Source organism: Salvelinus sp. IW2-2015, unplaced genomic scaffold, assembly GCF_002910315.2.
Source record: "Salvelinus sp. IW2-2015 unplaced genomic scaffold, ASM291031v2 Un_scaffold1461, whole genome shotgun sequence".
NCBI classification, from domain to species: domain Eukaryota; kingdom Metazoa; phylum Chordata; class Actinopteri; order Salmoniformes; family Salmonidae; genus Salvelinus; species Salvelinus sp. IW2-2015.
The window spans coordinates 1609-19162 of record NW_019942922.1 but is presented as its reverse complement, the minus strand read 5'-3'; the positions used below and the strand labels follow the sequence as shown (position 1 = coordinate 19162).

The 17554-nt window shown below is 42.1% G+C and overlaps 2 protein-coding genes across 2 annotated transcripts in view; one reads left to right on the top strand and one right to left on the bottom strand.

Moving 5' to 3' along the window:
• The window catches only part of nfixb (nuclear factor I/Xb), a 147815-nt gene extending 140836 nt beyond the window's left edge, over nt 1-6979 (top strand). The window contains exon 15 of the mRNA XM_070439178.1: nt 1915-6979. Coding sequence (XP_070295279.1) covers nt 1915-1929 — 15 coding nt within the window. The 3' untranslated portion in view covers nt 1930-6979. The remainder of the gene's footprint in view (nt 1-1914) is intronic.
• Nucleotides 6980-7372: 393 nt separating this feature from the next.
• On the bottom strand, nt 7373-15713 carry LOC112070923 (UV excision repair protein RAD23 homolog A-like). The gene is given in 11 exon segments (XM_070439171.1): nt 7373-9103; nt 9178-9582; nt 9736-9897; nt 10067-10086; nt 10089-10196; nt 12521-12614; nt 12976-13103; nt 13296-13345; nt 14289-14443; nt 14564-14725; nt 15405-15713. Coding segments are annotated over 10 exon segments (1059 nt in total). The 5' UTR covers nt 15471-15713; the 3' UTR covers nt 7373-9103; nt 9178-9468.
• Nucleotides 15714-17554: the final 1841 nt, after the last annotated feature.

Sequence of the window (17554 nt, the reverse complement as noted above, 5' to 3'; positions counted from 1 at the left end):
GTAGAGTTGGCAGGTGGTGTAAGGGTGAGCCTCAGTGGCGGGCTGGGGTTTATTCACCAGGGATGTTGGCTGGAGAAGAGAGGGGACGAAGAGGGGCGGTAGGAGCTTTACCCTCTCTTTCTGAACAAACTCAGAACTATTCAGATACACACATACACACACTTCCTGTGTAGCCCTCCAGTGCTCTGTGCTATTGAGTATATTGTGTTTACAGTATGGTTTTAGTTTGCACTGGAGAAATGAAATTGTATAGGGAGCTTTAATTGGTTGCATATGTAGCTCAGAAATGACATTGTTAGCATAATGCTCAATCAAAACATTAATAATGTGCAAAGGCCTTGTGAAAAGTCTGTGACTGCAGTCTGTGACTGCAGGGCCTGAATAGAACTCTCTCCCAGAGCATAGATATCTGGTCTCCAAGTGCCCTCTGGTGGCAGCAAGGGGGTTCTACGGCCAGAGGAGATAGGAAACAGGAGAATGAGGGAGGGAGAAAAATAGTGAAAGAGGGGGAGAGGGAGAGTTTCAGCACAGCCCTCAGAGAAGTCACGTCCCGACTGTCTGGTTGCCCGCAGCAACCAGACATGATGTCATAGTTACTTGAACTTGAGAGGGGATGCTGGGGGAGGAAAGAGGGTGGTCACTACTGCCAAGGATTCCAGAGAGAGTGCTAGAGGGAGATAGATGGAGAGAGAAAGACAGAGAGAGAGTGTAACTGACAGGGGAAGAGTTACGATGCCCATAGGCTGCTGGGACAGAGCCTATGGCAAGAGGGGGGAGGAGGGAGGGCAGGAGTGGGGGGGTATTCAGGCGACCTGTTAGTCAAACAAAACAAACAGCACCTCCCCGGAGGCCCAAAGTTTCCAAGGCTCCAGAATGTTGGCCAGTGTTGACTGGTGCCAGATCCCGGCCGGCGACCCAGTTCTGCTCTATTTTCACACTGAGTGGGAGAAACTCAATCTGAATACAGGGAGCGCCAGCCATCTCTCCCCCTGCTGCATGTGGACTCTGAGTCCAGTAAGGAATAACAACAGCCATTAGCAGCAGAGCCAAACCATACTCCAACAGTACGATAGTACAGTACAGCCATGGACAGTCAGTCAATATAGCTGGGAGTATTTCCTCAATATGACAAGGGGCTGACAACTGTTGACCATTGTTAGTGTATGGAACGTGTGTGGGCCTCTAGTGGTCAATTGTGGAAATGAGTGTTTACTTATTTTCAATGGTACACATTTTAACCTGAACTTAAAACTTCTTCGGGATCCGTGGGTCCCCCACGGGACAGTTGAGATAACGTAGGCTAATGCGATTAGCATGAGGTTGTAAGTAACAAGAAAATTCCCCAGGACATAGACATATCTGATATTGGCAGAAAGCTTAAATTCTTGTTAATCTAACTGCACTGTCCAACTTACAGTAGCTATTACAGTGACATAATACCATGCTATTGTTTGAGGAGAGTGCACAGTTATGAACTTGAAAAGTTATTAATAAACCATTTAGGCATATTTGGGCAGTCTTAATACATTTTTTTTTACATAAATACAATGGTTCATTCGATCAGTCTTAAACGTTGCACATACACTGCTGCCATCAAGTGGCCAAAATCTAAACTGCACCTGGGCTGGAATAATACATTATGGCCTTTCTCTTGCATTTCAAAGATGGTACAAAAATAAATGTGTTTTTTTCTTTGTGTTTTCTTTTACCAGATCTAATGTGTTATATTCTCTTACATTAATTTCACATTTCCACAAACTTCAGTGTTTCCTTTGAAATGGTATCAAGAATATGCATATCCTTGCTTCAATGCCTGAGCTACAGGCAGTTAGATTTGGGTATGTCATTGTAAGCGAAAATTGAAAAAAAGGGGCGGATCCTGTTAACAATGTCCTCTTTTTTTCTATTTAACAGTCTTGGTTCCTCTGACATGACCTGTCTGCAAACCAGCGACTAGAATCTTTCTTTACAATTGGGAATTGAAACATGGAAAACAGAAAAATAACCCACAGGAAATTGCCCAACAATCCTTATGTCTCACATAAAAAGTAAAGCAACCCAGGAAATCTTAGCATGATACTAGTAGAGGAACTCTGGACCCAATTACCTAAACAGACAGAACCCACCATTTTTAAGACAGGAGGATCATAGGATTTGGGAGAGGCAGAGGACAAGAAGTCATCTCTCACATCCACCGAACCAGCAAAACACGGCAACACAAAAAGAGGAACCTGAAGAGAAAAAAGGTCACCTACTTCGGAACAAGGACACATTGTGCAATGGATGAGAAAAGCAACTGTTCAACAGTCAAAAAAACTGATGTAGGAGTGGGGATTGAAATTGAAGGGACATCCAATCACTCTCTTGAAGGCACAAAACACGCCATCATTTAAATGAGGTACGCTCCCCACTGTCAAATCACCCACAAAACAAACCCATTAGGTTCCAGTGAAATACGTAGCAGTCCATGCTACTGTGATGTCTCCCTGTCACTCAACACACTGTTAATTGACCAATATTTCCCAGTCTTATAGCCATTAACCTAATCAGCCCCACTACTAACAAGACAGAAACCATGRCAAAACATATCCTAAAGGTTGCACTACAAGCTGAATTAACACTAATCTCATGTCCACTATTACACCTACATGGCATGGGGGGAAAACAGGCTTACCTATGATTGTATTGTTATTATTAGTGAAAGAGAAAAAAAACATGACATGAAAAGTCTCAGCCTACAGTTCAGCAACACCAAGGCCTCCACTCTAACCAGCATCCCAGCAGAAGAACCCAAACCCAAGTAAAGCAAAATGCAATCGCCCAGTTCACTCTTGCAAAACTACAACTGCGACAATAATCAAGTGCTAAGTATACCCACTTTCATTTGAATGATGAATGCCATTTGTAACACACATATATACACACACACACCGGGCCCAAGTGGTGTTATTACGTCTATAACACATGCTATTCACACGTTTCCAGTACACTCTTTTTGCCCCTTATAGTAGACACAGAACCCAACACACATACTTAGTTAAAAACACAGGCCTCTGCATTAACACCCAGAACTACACAGCTACAGTAGTAATATTCCCTTTTGCACAGAATTGTTTTATTTTTTGTTTCTTCTCTTATTGGACTTGTCCCTCTGAATTTGTCCGCTTTAAAAAATGTGTTTGAATGACAGCACCTTATTGAGAAATACAGCGGGTGGGAGCGAGACTTCGAGTGGTATTGCCAGGAAGGGTGATTCAGTCAGTGTTCAGTACCATGTAGTGAAACAGTGACATTAGGTTGCTGAGGACCCAGAGTCCACCTCCCTCCCATCTCCCTGAAGTTTACCCTTTTTGTTTACACTCCCAGACTGCCCCTGTTCCAAGAGCAGAGAGCCACGCTGCGGAGCAAAATGATGATGTGACATATTTGTTCCCATGTTTGGGGAGGAGAGCCTGGGTTGAAGTCAGAGGCCATATTGAGATGGTCTGGCAGGGTGCTATGGTCGCCTCTTTACCCTAACACGATCTCAGCTCCCCATCCTATCCAGCCTGTTCGTTCTGTTCAATCAGCCCTTATAGATCAAACTGCCCTAAAGATACCTTACCAGCCAAAAGTTCAACCTTTTGAAATCAAGAGGGACAAATTAAATGAACACACTTAGCACAGCGCCACTTGACAAACTCACACACTCACATGCAAACTTACAGTATAAGTAGCAGTCACAACCACCAAGCCCAGGCCAGATTGACTGTAAAGGGAAGTCTTAACATAGGGCAATCTCTGAGGAAACCTTTTGTTTTTAATCATTCACTTTTTATTTGAATTCCTAACATTACTAAGATTCAGTTTGAAAGTGATTTTTTATTAAGGAACATCAGCTCAAATCACCAACCTCACAAAATAACTGGACTGCCTGGCCATGTACTTCACTGCAGGGAAACAATGTTGCCAGACGGCAACCATCTCATCAGCTTGATAGAGAACTAGCACTGCTGAATAAGAATTATGATGGCTATGGTGATTTCTTTTCTAATCTATGGAAGTGCCTCTGTATTCCCATTATGCAATTTGTTAAACATGAATTCAGGTTCTTTTTCTCACATATAAGCTAATAGTGAATGGTGGTGAAATGCTATGTCTGGGGAGAAAAACAGTGACAGCTCACTGAATAATTGCAATCATCTTTATATATACACACATATATATTTATAGATATATACATTTTTTTATTTGCAAAATAAGCTCTGTGGCAGTCTAGTTATTTTTTGAAGCATGGCACAGTCAATTGATGCATCTTAAATATCAGATTAGAGCAAAAGTACCAGTCCCTACACCCACACCTACATCTAATAGCAAAAAGTGTCCATGGCAAATACTCTAGATACATGATTTATATAGCAAACAAAGTGACATTGTAGTCAAGGAAAATAACAGATTAGATGTTGGTTATTCTTTCTTGTTTGGGAAGTATTGTTGTTGAAAAAAATGTATGTATGTTGATTGAGCCATGTGCAATGCCTTGGGTAGAAAAATTGTGTTTGTCTGTTAGAGATTGTTTAAGGGTGTCACGAGAAAAGAGGCGCTAAACCCTCTATTTTTTGTTTTAAGTCCACTTGCTCCGGGACTCTAAACATGAGGGCAGACAAAAAAAATCCCAGTCTTTGTAAATTGAAAATTAGTAATTTTTTTCCTTATTCATTTAAAAAAAAAATATTTGTAATGATTTGTTTTCTAAATCTGGGAGGGCTGAAGGAACAATTTAGCAAAACAAAAATATATATCACTAAATGAAACTGGTGCTTTTTACAAAATAAAGTACATTCAAACTCTATTATACATAAATAGTAATAAACAAAATTAAGTGTTATCATAAAGAACATTTTAGGAAACATGCATTATTCTATTTCTCTTTTTGTATTTACCAAGGGGGGAGGGGTTCATTATATGAAAAGGTTGTGATAAAGGCATTTTTCTTCAACCTTTATCCCAGAGCAGGAAGAGAACCTTTTTTGAGTTTGATTAGATGTTTATCCTGACAATGGGATGATGAACTAGTGGAAAAAGGCATGACGTAATGGACATCTGGGCCATGTCAGTATCACCAGAGAACTGACTAAAACATGACCTATTTAACAGATGAATTGCAACTTTCATCCAATTTTCTAAGCTGTGGACATGTTTAAAACTTGATTACTTCGGTTGGCCAGTTTGGGACACAGACAAGATCTTCCCCATTTTGGGAGATGCATCAGAAATGGAATCCATTTTTCTAAGTGTTAGCTCAACCACAAAGTGATTAACAGCGTTTGGAGAGATGGGAGGTGTAATGTGAAATACATTTTGGTAGGTTTAGTTGATTAGTAGACTCCTATCTCAAACCCAAACAAGAGGTGYGGGAGTYTAAGGTYTATTTTGAGCACAGAAAGGATGAGAGCAGGTTTAAATCAAAGTGAACCCTTCCCRCTTCCACTCCCAATCCGCAGTGTAAATTATTCTAAATATTTGTTTGGTGATGTAGTGTTAGAATCAGAGCATCTTAAAGGTTGTCCCTAAAAAGTGCCTTTTGTTCACAGACTCCATCTTGTAATCCTGAGTGCCCGTCTCAAAAAAGTCCCCTCCTTCATATTTCTTCTATATCCTCTCCTTCTTCACGCTTTTCAAAGCAGTATATATAGTACTAAAGGAAATTGGTGTGATTTAGTTATTTTTATTGTTGAATAATTAAGAAAAGCAACAACAACAAAAAAATCTGTCTTGCTTCTCTTCCTGTATCTTGTCTTCTGTCTCTCTTGGACACTGGAGTAGTCTGTAGCTGCGTTACGCTCACCTTATCCCTCCCCAAACCCCTTTTCTCTGAATGGAGGGGTAAAAAAAAGCAAAACTTTGTCTGAGCAGAATGCAGTTAGCTCACATGTTATTCTTGTCCGTACGCTTCACATTGTATACCATACCGATCTCTTCAGCTTCTCCATTGAACAGCTAATGTAAGTGAACAAGTTACACCGGTGGGCTCTTGGGATGTGGCGAGGAGAGGGTCTGTGAGGGTGTCTAGTTTTTCACTGGGATGTATTTGATGACATATCACAACGTGGAGATAAAATACACATAGGAATTTCCCTCTGAATGGGCAAGGGAGCTGCATGGCAACTGGGGTAGAATAGGCAGGTTTTTAATTCATGTTTTTATCAAATATTTTTATTTTTTACAGAATTTGGATTTTCGTATCTTATGCAGCAATGCTACATTGAGACCATTTAATGATGCACCTTTCTAGTGGTTGTCTGAGACCAGCTATTAAAACAAGTGAAAAAAGTACCTGAAATGACTAAGCACCTTATAACGGAATGGTTCCAGCCCAGGTAGACTGGCAGGCTCAGATCCACAATCAAGAGAACCATTACACCCATTTACTAGAACCCCAAATGAACAATTACAGACTAAAGTCATATGGTTCTATACACTGTATGTGACGTGGTAGACAGTTAAAGCACCTTGAAATTCCACCAGCAAAATCAAGAGCGGGCTTGATAGAGGGCCTACTTGTTTCCCACAAGAATATGCACGTTTTTATTGTAAGTGATTGAAGCCAGCAGCAGTATTAGCCTTGACAAGTAAAGCGCCAGTCGAGAAGCCAGAGTGACAGGTTTCGCAGTGTGTGCTTTGCTTGGGCAGAACGTTGGTAGAACGTTGGTCCCTACCCATCTTGCCCTGCAGCACCAGAGAGCTGTCTCTCCCTGGCCCTCCATCTTTTTATTTTCCTTCGGGTTTGTTTTTAAAAGTGTGTAGGGCCGTGTTTAGTGTTGTGTAGAGTGAACCCCCAGCTGGCCTTGCCCCCCACCCCCCTCAGTGCAGCTTCCCTCCCTCAGGAATACACCTCCCAGAGCCCATGGTGAAATGCATGTGTTAAGTTTCTTTTCCATAATAATAAAAACAGTTTGAAAAGAGCAACACTTGAATAAAAGGATGTTCTTGACTGTAACTCACCTGTTTCTGTCTGCTTATTTTCAGATTGCTGTTTGATTGGGTAGGMGGTTTGCCTGTGCTGGGGAWGAGAACCCTAGAGTTGCATCATGTTATAGAGTGGGGTAAGAGGCCAAAATAGTTTCACTGCTTATCAGAAAATCTACTTACCAATACTGATAATGGAGGGTCAAGTCCACAGGAGTAGCACTACTCATTCCCACATCATACCCACATCATACCGAAATGCCTGGACTTGAACCGGACTGTCTATAATTTACATTTCCTGTAATACTTTGTATTCCATAAGATCAAGTTGAGTTTAATTTCAGTTGGCCTCATTCATTGTCCAGACCAAGAATGTGGTGCATATGGGAGTGTTTGGCATGAAATAAAACATAAGAAGCCATGATATATTGATGATGTTTAATGAAGCTGAGCATTGAAGCAGACCATGTTGATGCTGTAAAATGCCAGTGTCAGTGAAAGCCATGTTCACAAAAACAGATGCAGTCAAACATATTGGCATGATCACTTATTCATGATTCACTATTCCTTTAAAATAAGTTGAGATTGAAAACTTTGTGTTCTCATGTGTATTTGTTTCAAAGGTCCAATAAATAAATAAAAACTGAAATGTTTCACTTAAGTCAAAAATGGCCTGAACTAAATGCACAATTAATTTGGTTTGAGGCAAGTGATTCTCGGCAAGTGTAATTGATCCTACTTGTGGCAAGTTGAAGGTGCCTGCAGGGTAAAAATAGGAAAACAGGAAATTCTGTGCAAGGGAGCCAATACATTTGAATGCATCTGTTCAATCTAAACTCATAAAAGCTTGTCTCTTCATAGACCCATTAAACTCCTGCCATGTTAAGTTAAAGAGAAAACATACCTTGATAAAAGTGAGTATTGATAAAACCACACATTTCTTGGTACCCTCCGTTCCCTCAGAAAACCCACAATAGCAACATCTCAAAACACTGAGAATCCTTAGTGTAATAAGGCATGTGTCAACTATCTCAGTTGGAAACAGGTGGTTAAAGCTAGGCGATAGCCGGTTTAATCTTCAGATTCACCTCATCACTAAAGACTGTTGAATAGTCTGAATAGGCTCATTCAGGCTGTGGATGATGACAATGATTGGCTATGACTGGGTCCTGGTTTAATAATGACTTTATACAGACAACCTTCATGTGGACCCTTGTTCCTACTGGACATTTTGGGCTCTATTCAATCCGTAGTGCTGAATATCCGCTTTATAACGCTATTGACAATTTAAAGGCAATGTTCCCGCAGTCGCCGAGACTGCATTCATGGTAAATGCTGCATATGTCGGCTCAACAGGAAATTACCCTTAAATTTTTACACGATACGGGCTGAATCCAGCCCTTAGTGTCTCATGACCAGCTGGTCCCATTGTATTTGAGCTGCCCTTCGTGTGTACTATTAATCAGATCCTTTGAGAAAGGTGGTGTGTCTACACCTCAGCCTTGGGAAAGAGGTAAGTGAGTAACTCCAGCATCCCAGGACTGGTCCCTACCATCTCCCCCCTCCAGAAGATTATATGTAAAGGTAAGGTCAGCGTTGCTCAGCTCATCAGAGACGTAACACTAGAGAGGACTGTGCACCTTTCAGCAAAACCTAATTTTCAGACACATATCCACACAGTAATGTACCTGTATGGTTATGTGAGCATACACACATCCATTTGTCATTTTGGTTGTTCTATACCGCTCGTTTTACTCAGGATGTTGAGCATTTCCACACCCAGAGAGATCATGGATATCTGAGTGAAAATTAAAAGCGCTAGCTTTGAGGTGTAGTGAGGGGACCCCATAAATAACTTAGCCTGGCCACTGGTGAAATGTGCTTGCCTATATGACAATATCATGGGATGAGAAATGTGTTTTGCTATGTGGTTGGTTTTGAATGGCAAAGGAAATGTGAGGGACTGGTGCAATCAAATGAACAGACCACAAGCGGACTCTTCATGACCGTCAGTTTAGTTTCCCTTTCCCCTCTTGCCTCAATACACCAACATTGTAGAAGTGCATCAAGGAGAATGTGCTTCCAACCAGCTACAGCATTAACAAGCTTAGATATGCATATAAATGACTTTGCACCTTAATTGAATGGCATCCACCTGTACACACACACACAGACATGTACACACACACAGACATGTACACACACACAGACATGTACACACACACAGACATGTACACACGCACACACTCCACAAACCCTTCAGCCCCCTCCCTCCCATTCCCAAAGCTCTTCTAAAATCTCAATATATATCTGCCCTAAACAAATCCCAGACATTCCATTGGAATTCAAATGGATTTCATTATTCCTCTTTCACCCTTAGATCAACATATACATTGTGTAGCTTGTAAGTACTCCCACCAATAACTCTCCCTCCCCCCTCTGAAATGACCTGAAGATCGTTGCTCTACAGTGGGGTGCAGTCCTTGTGCTGGGCTGGAGAGGAGGACAGGCCAGCGCCTCTCATTCATCCTCAAAGCCCTGGTTCAGGAGGAAGTTGGCCGCTAGGTTCTCGTTCTTTTCACAGGCAAAGTAGGCCTGGATCACCAGCGCCTCAGGGAAACCCAACGCTTTTAACTGAGACAGGAGAGAAAAAAAACCATAACATTTCACCATTACTATTTCTCACCAGAAAGGTCACAATGTATGCATTTCTTAGCTAGTCTTCTAGTCAGTTGAAGCAATCTTATGCCCTAAACAGTGCATCGAGAGGTCTTTAGCTCCCCTCACCCTCTCGATGGCTTCCTTCTCCTGAGGCGTGACCTGAATGTAGTTGACTGGAGCTCCCTCCTCCAATGCAGCACCCAGGTCCCCCACCTCAGGCACGTCTCCTACCTCCCCCGCCGGCTCATTCAGCATCTGGATGAACAGCTCCTGGTACTGGCTGATTTGCTGTTGTTGATTTTATCAATAGGGAAAGATAGGTAGACAGCAATCAGCAACAAGCAGAACATACATTGTGAAATCACAAAACCTGGGAGGTGTCACTATAGGGAGTGTGTGACGCAAGTATGAGTGGTGGTACCATCAGTGTGTGTAGTGCATGGTGTATGTGTGTTACCTGTAGGAGCTGTGGGTTCCCCGGCCCAGCTGTTGGAGTAGAGCTGGCAGCAGTGAGGGGTTCTGCTGGATCACCTGCCTCATGCTCTGGAACTGAGGCTGGGAACGCAGGAACTCCAGAGGGTTTTCTCCTGCAACACACACAGAATATTTACAGAAGAGAACAGGTTGATACATACAGTAGATATAGATACAACACTTACTAGGGAAAATGCACATAAACCATTCCCATCTTTCCAACAATCTGATATGCAGTGCATTTGGAAAGTATTCAGACTCCTTGACTTTCTCCACATGTTATGTTACAGCCTTATTCTAAAATTGAATAAATCAATTTTTTCCTCATCAATCTCCACACAATACCCCATAATGACAAAGTGGGGGGAAAAAAAGAAATTTCAGACCCTTTGCTATGAGACTTGAAATTGAGCTCAGGTGCATCCTGTTTCCATTGATCATCCTTGAGATGTTTCTACAACTTGATTGGAAAGGCACACACCTGTCTATATAAGGTCCCACAGTTGACAGTGCATGTCAGAGCAAAAACCAAGCCATGAGGTCGAAGGAATTGTCCGTAGAGCTCCGAGACAGGATTGTGTCGAGGCACAGATCTGGGGAAGAATACCAAACAAGTTCTGCAGCATTGAAGGTCCCCAAGAACACAGTGGCCTCAATCATTCTTAAATGGAAGAAGTTTTGAACCACCAAGACTCTTCCTAGAGCTAACCGCCTGGCCAAACTGAGTGATCAGGGGAGAAGGGCCTTGGTCAGGGAGGTGACTAAGAAACCGATGGTCACTGACAGAGCTCCAGAAATCCTCTGTAGAGATGGGAGAATCCTCCAGAAGGACAACCATCTCTGCAGCACTCCACCAATCAGGCATTTATGGTAGAGTGGCCAGACGGAAGCCACACCTCAGTAAAAGGCACATGACAGCCCACTTGGAGTTTGCCAAAAGGCACCTAAAGGACTCTCAGACCATGAGAAACAAGATTCTCTGGTCTGATGAAACCAAGATTAAGGAGATTGTGGACTACAGGAAAAGGAGGACTGAGCACGCCCCCATTCTCATCGACGGGGCTGTAGTGGAGCAGGTTGAGAGCTTCAAGTTCCTTGAAGTTCACATCAACAACAAACTAGAATGGTCCAAACACACCAAGACAGTCGTGAAGAGGGCACGACAAACACCTATTCCACCTCAGGAAACTCAAAAGATTTGGCATGGGTCCTGAGATCCTCAAAAGGTTCTACAGCTGCAACATCGAGAGCATCCTGACTGGTTGCATCACTGCCTGGTACGGCAATTGCTCGGCCTCTGACCGCAAGGCACTACAGAGGGTAGTGCGTACGGCCCAGTACATCACTGGGGCTAAGCTTCCTGCCATCCAGGACCTCTACACCAGGCGGTGTCAGAGGAAGGCCCTAAGAATTGTCAAAGACCCCAGCCACCCCAGTCATAGACTGTTCTCTCTACTACCGCATGGCAAGCGGTACCGGAGTGCCAAGTCTAGGACAAAAAGGCTTCTCAACAGTTTCTACCCCCAAGCTATAAGACTCCTGAACAGGTAATCAAATGGCTACCCGGACTATTTGCATTGTGTGCCCCCCCAACCACTCTTTTTACACTGCTGCTACTCTCTGTTTATCATATATGCATAGTCACTTTAACCATATCTACATGTACATCCTACCTCAATCAGCCTGACTAACCGGTGTCTGTATGTCTGCCTCTACTTTTATAGCCTCGCTACTGTATATAGCCTGCCTTTTTTACTGTTGTTTTATTTCTTTACCTACCTATTGTTCACATAATACCTTTTTTGCACTATTGGTTAGAGCCTGTAAGTAAGCATTTCACTGTAAGGTCTACACCTGTTGTATTCAGCGCACGTGATAAATAAACTTTGATTTGAAGATTGAACTGTTTGGCCTGAATGCCAAGAGTCACGTCTGGAGGAAACCTGGTACCATCCCTACGGTGAAGCATGGTGGTGGCAGCATCATGCTGTGGGGATGTTTTTCAGCGGCAGGGACTGGGAGACTAGTAAGGATCAAGAGAAAGATGAACAGGGCAAAGTAGAGAGATCCTTGATGAAGAGCGCTCTGGAGCACGTTAGGACCTCAGGACTGGGGTGAAGGTTCACCTTCCAACAAGATAACGACCCTAGCGTCATATCCAAGAAGACATGAAGCTGTAATCGCTGCCAAAGGTACTTCAACAAAGTTCTGGGTAAAGGGTCTGAATACTTATGTAAATGTGATCTTTTTATTTTATTTATTAAAATCCTGTTTTTGCTTTGCTATTGTGGGGAATTGTGTGTAGATTGATCAGGGGAAAAAAACATTTAATCAATTTTAGAATAAGGCTGTAACTTAACAAAACGTGGAAAAATTTCCAGAATGCACTGTACAGTAGATGTAATACCATAGCAGAGATCTAGGCAGATGAACTCACCCTCAGCTACAGTAGGGGTCTCTGTGCCTGTGCGGGCAGATGCAGGAAGCTGTGCTGGGGGATTAGTCTCTTGGACCGGACTGCTAGGAATGCCCTGGAAACACACACACAGCACTAATGGACAGGCTGGTTCTAAGCTGTGGGTACATATAAAACTATTTTATAGCGTCACTGTGCTGTAATAGTGTTTTTTGTACAAATGTAGTACACCAGTGTTAAACTGTATTCTGAAAGCTGATGTCGCACAGTGCTGGTGTAATTTTGCTGAGTCATTGTACATGCTGCCATGTTAAAGTTTCATCAAATATGGTGCCACGCTGTACAGTGAAATTTTGCATTCATGGTCTTTTTTGGGGCTATTGTTCAGTGTCATTTTGCAGAGTCATGGTGTATGGTGCCTGGTTGCACAGTATTGTGTATGCTAGGTAGTTGTGTGGTGTGTTGACGGTTCTCACAGTGAGGAGGTACTCCACAGCCCGATGGGGGTTGTTGAAGCTGGCCCGGAGAGCAGCTACCACTCTCTCCCTCTCATAACCCATAGACATTATCTCTGTCAGCATGGTCTCATACTCCGCTCCTGTCACTGACCAAAAGAAACAAGTTGTTAACCATCTACCCGAGTTACAATGGACAATATTTACACCCATAAACACATAGCTGCTAGAAGGCATCTTACAAATCGTCATACTATATGCTATCATCAATCTAGCAACACAGCAGATACATTCCACACTGACACATTATTCACATAGCCAGGTCGAAGTCCATCACTCACCCAAGGCAGAGGAGGCATCTCCCCCCTGGACCTCCACACTGGGGTCAGAGCTGCAAACAGAACGACAGGGTCAAAAATCCAGTCAACCCATTCAAAACATTCAGTGGTATATTGTATATTCTGCTGCCAATGACTGGAACGAACTGCAAAAATCACTAAAGCTGGAGACTCTTATCTCCCTCACAAGCTTTAAGCACCAGCTGTCAGAGCTGCTCACAGATCACTGCATCTGTACATAGCCCATCCGTAAACTACCTCATCCCCATACTGTATATTTATCTTGCTCCTTTGCACCCAGTATCTCTACTTGCACATTCATCTTCTGCACATTCTACCATTCCAGTGTTTAATTGCTATATTGTAATTACTTCGCCACCATGGCCTATTTATTGCCTTACCTCCCTTATCCTACCTCATTTGCACATGCTGTATATAGACTTTTTCTACTGTATTATTGATTGTATGTTTGTTTATTCCATGTGTAACTCTGTGTTGTTGTATGTGTCGAACTGCTTTGCTTTATCTTGGCCAGGTCGCAGTTGCAAATGAGAACTTGTTATCAAATAGCCTACCTGGTTAAATAAAAAATAAATAAAAAATTGTGGCCGTAAATAATATGCCATTTAGCAAACGCTTTTGTCCAAAGCGACTTAGTCATGCGTGCATACATTTTACGTATGGGTAATGAAAATGAACCCACTATCCTTGAGTTGCAAACACCATGCTCTACCAACTGAGCTACAGGTACTTCAGGGGGTGTATTCAGTAAGATGAAAAAACTAAGAAATGTTCAATGATGTTTAGGTCATATTTGTCCGACACAAAATGTGTCTATGTTAAGAGTTCTGTAACGCTCTACCCTCCTGAACAGGCTTACTTTATTTTATTAAGCTTACTATTATTAAGCTTACTTTATTACTCTCTCCAATTTGGCAGACTGTCTACCAACTCATAGGTTAATATCAGTTCTACGGCTGTCTTCTGTCTGCCTACCTGGCTGGAGCTGGGGGCTCTGCGACTGTAGGTGTGGGCTCCTCTGAGGGGATAGGGATGGCTGCAGGGGCCGGGCCCGCAGACGACCCAGAGTCCTGGACAGGGGACTTGGGTGCCTCTGAGGAAGGTGTTGAAGCAGCTATGGCAGACTTTGCCTAGTTCCAGAGTAGATATAAACAGGCTATTACTGTCATCTATGCAGACAATCATGTAACACCAACACAGGTGGGTGCAGCTCATTAAGAGTCCAAGTAAAATGGATTAGGGAAATGTACCTTCGATACCATAACTACAACGAAATTCTTCTCGTCAATTTTGTAGTCTTTAATAGGTGTGTCATCTTGCAGGATTTTGCCAGCATATATGAGCTTCTGTCCAGACACTGGGAAGTTATCTTTTCCCCTCTCTGCTTCGATCTTCTCCTTCAGTGCCTTCACCTGTTGAAACCAAAAAGAAGCTGTTCAACCTTTAATTGTTAAACACAGTGCAACCCAAAAGTTGCTCGCTAACACTGACTGTTTGAATTGCACAACTTTTTACATTGCGGTTTACCTTACATGATGTAGCTAGCTAGCTATTTTCACTCTTTATGACCTAGCTAGTAAATGTCTGCTAGAATATTGCTAATTAATCGTCCTACTGGACTTGCATCATCAATAACTAAAATAGATAACGTAGTTAGCTAGCTAGTAATATGGCTGTCTAGCTAACGCTAGATAGTTGGCTTAAGTTGACATTAACGTGATGAGGGATAACTAACGTTAGCTAGTCATGTAGCAAGCTAGCTGATGTTTTAACGGAGAATAATTTACCTAGCTAGCTAATAATGAGACTCACCATTGGATTAGCAAATTGACACACATTAGTTTGCAAGGTAGTTTGCTTTAGCTATATCGTGCTGGAAAGCTAAGACTAAGAACTAGCTAGTTAGCTAATGTTTGGGGTGTCAATAACATCTAGCTAGCTAACGTTAGCCTATGTTAGTTGTATTATACGAATTGATCATCTGGGACCAATTAATTTGGTCTTTCGTGCAAATAACAAAAAGGATAGTTAACCATGCGGGCTAGATAAAACGCACACAGCTGGCATTGTTATGAACAAATGGGCACTTACCGTTTGATCAGGGTCTATGTCAATTTGAATGGTCTGCTGTTGCAGTGTTTTTAGCGTGATTTGCATTGTTGCGGTAGCTCACGCTGTTTTCCCCTTGCGCTTCGATTACAGCTGTGTTTAAAAATATTCAAATGTAAAACAGAAATTACATTTAACCACAAGTTCAAGCAAGAGAATATTTATCCATGACCATGAGATGAGTCCATGAGCACTCAGCAAATCGCCATCTTTGATGACACAAAACTCAGAAGTAGGTGGCGTGTAACGGTTTGCTGCCCAACTTGCAGCCTCGAGCGCTCTCTGAGTCTGATTGCTACAACCACTAACTGGTCAACCATATGAACATCCCGGTGTAATCACACACCAGGGGTGCCAGTTTATCCAGGTGGTAGTAGGATCTACAATCTACTCTGCGAGAACAAATTATGCTTTGCATTTATGGCATGATCTGTTGACAGTTGTGACCGGTGTGATGGCGACCAACTGGGTTTACAGAACAGCAAATATACAAGAAATGTACTAACGTTAGGATTTTAGTTTAGTTTACAGTCACTAGTCAGAGTGGCACKTTTTCAATGAGGTACGGTCAGATATTAATAGATCCATCTGTGTTAAGGTCRTCCTAACATTATACCCTGATGAAGACAGCTTGTCGGTCAGAACGTTGGATATTAGGTTATTACATTATTGAGTCTGAGCTAGTGTGCGGCTCTCCTTTTCTTTTTCAAAGGTCATCCTAACAACCATTGATCTGGTTGATCTGTATCAGATCAGCGTCAACTGAAGTGAAATAGGCATTTTACTTTCCATAATAAAATATTACTCTAAAGTATCTTAAGAAGAAGATAGAAGCTAATAAATATGTTTTATGTTTACTGTATATTGTATAGGCTGTAAATGTGTCTTTACCTTTGTCTATTGCTGGCAGCACCAATTCACCGAGTCAAWTTCTGTGAATGTGTGAATGTAGGCCACTTGGCCAATAAAAGTTATTTTGATTCTGATAGACAGTACTTCGAATTTCCTAGCCTCTTACCATATCCCATACAATCACGCGTCAGTGACCCAGGGAGCATGGGAGAAAGAGAAGACAATGTTTTCTCAATAAAAAAACAGGTTTATTGGCAAGAACCTAGTTATTTTGTWTATTTTATGAAATAGGAATAACTCTGAATACACGATCAATTCATTTTGTAAATTATTTCTCAACATTTTGGTGTGTGTGATTTGTTGACTATTTACGCTGGTAACGCGTAGTCAAGCGCATCATAATTTGGGTTATGACATCACAATGTTAAATAGGCAACATATTTTGATGTTCTGCAAAATAAGGCATAGTCTACAAATTCACTGAAATGGGTGGTTGTTTGTGTTGCTGTAAAAAGGTTATGTCTAGTCTTGGTAGAAATTGATCTAATTCGTTACAATTTAGAGTATATTCTATTCTTTTCAGCTTTCCTAGTTGTTTCATATGTCTATGTATGTGTCAAATGGAGGATTTGGGACAGGGGTAACTGATGTACAATGGTTTATTTATTAAAACATGTATTTTTTGCTATTTGTTAGCCTATGATACAAGAGATTCAAATATGATGGGCGACGAGTTCTTTATTTTTTGAGTCAGATCATGTGGTTTGGGTGTGACACTTTCTGCTAGTCAAATATAACAAGCTCTGTTGTGAAGCAAGAAAGATTTTTTATTTGAATTGTATATGTACTAATTAGTAATAAGTTTTTCCGACAGAAAAAGTGCAGAGTTCGCTTCGGGATTGGGAGCCGCTGTCCATCGCCGTTCCCAATCCCACCCAAACTGACGTCATTGGGCCAGGCTGTAACTGCGTCAGTTTGGAAAAACCGGGAGAAGAAAGAACGTAAAGGATCACCCACCACTTGGTTCTTCCTTGTCTTTCTTCCATTTGAAAACCGTCTCAACATCTCTGACGCCCCCGACCCATTGTCATGGCTAAGTGCACCAATCGTCACTCCATCCTCACTCACCCTCACACCCTGATCCTGCCAGATCCTTCCACTCTTCCAAGTCTTCAGCCTTCTTCCCTCTCCTCTCTCCACATGTCATCTTCTCTTCTTCTTCTGTCTTCTTCTTCAGAGGAAGGATCACCAGACCTCCCCTCCTTTTAGTGCTCATCTCT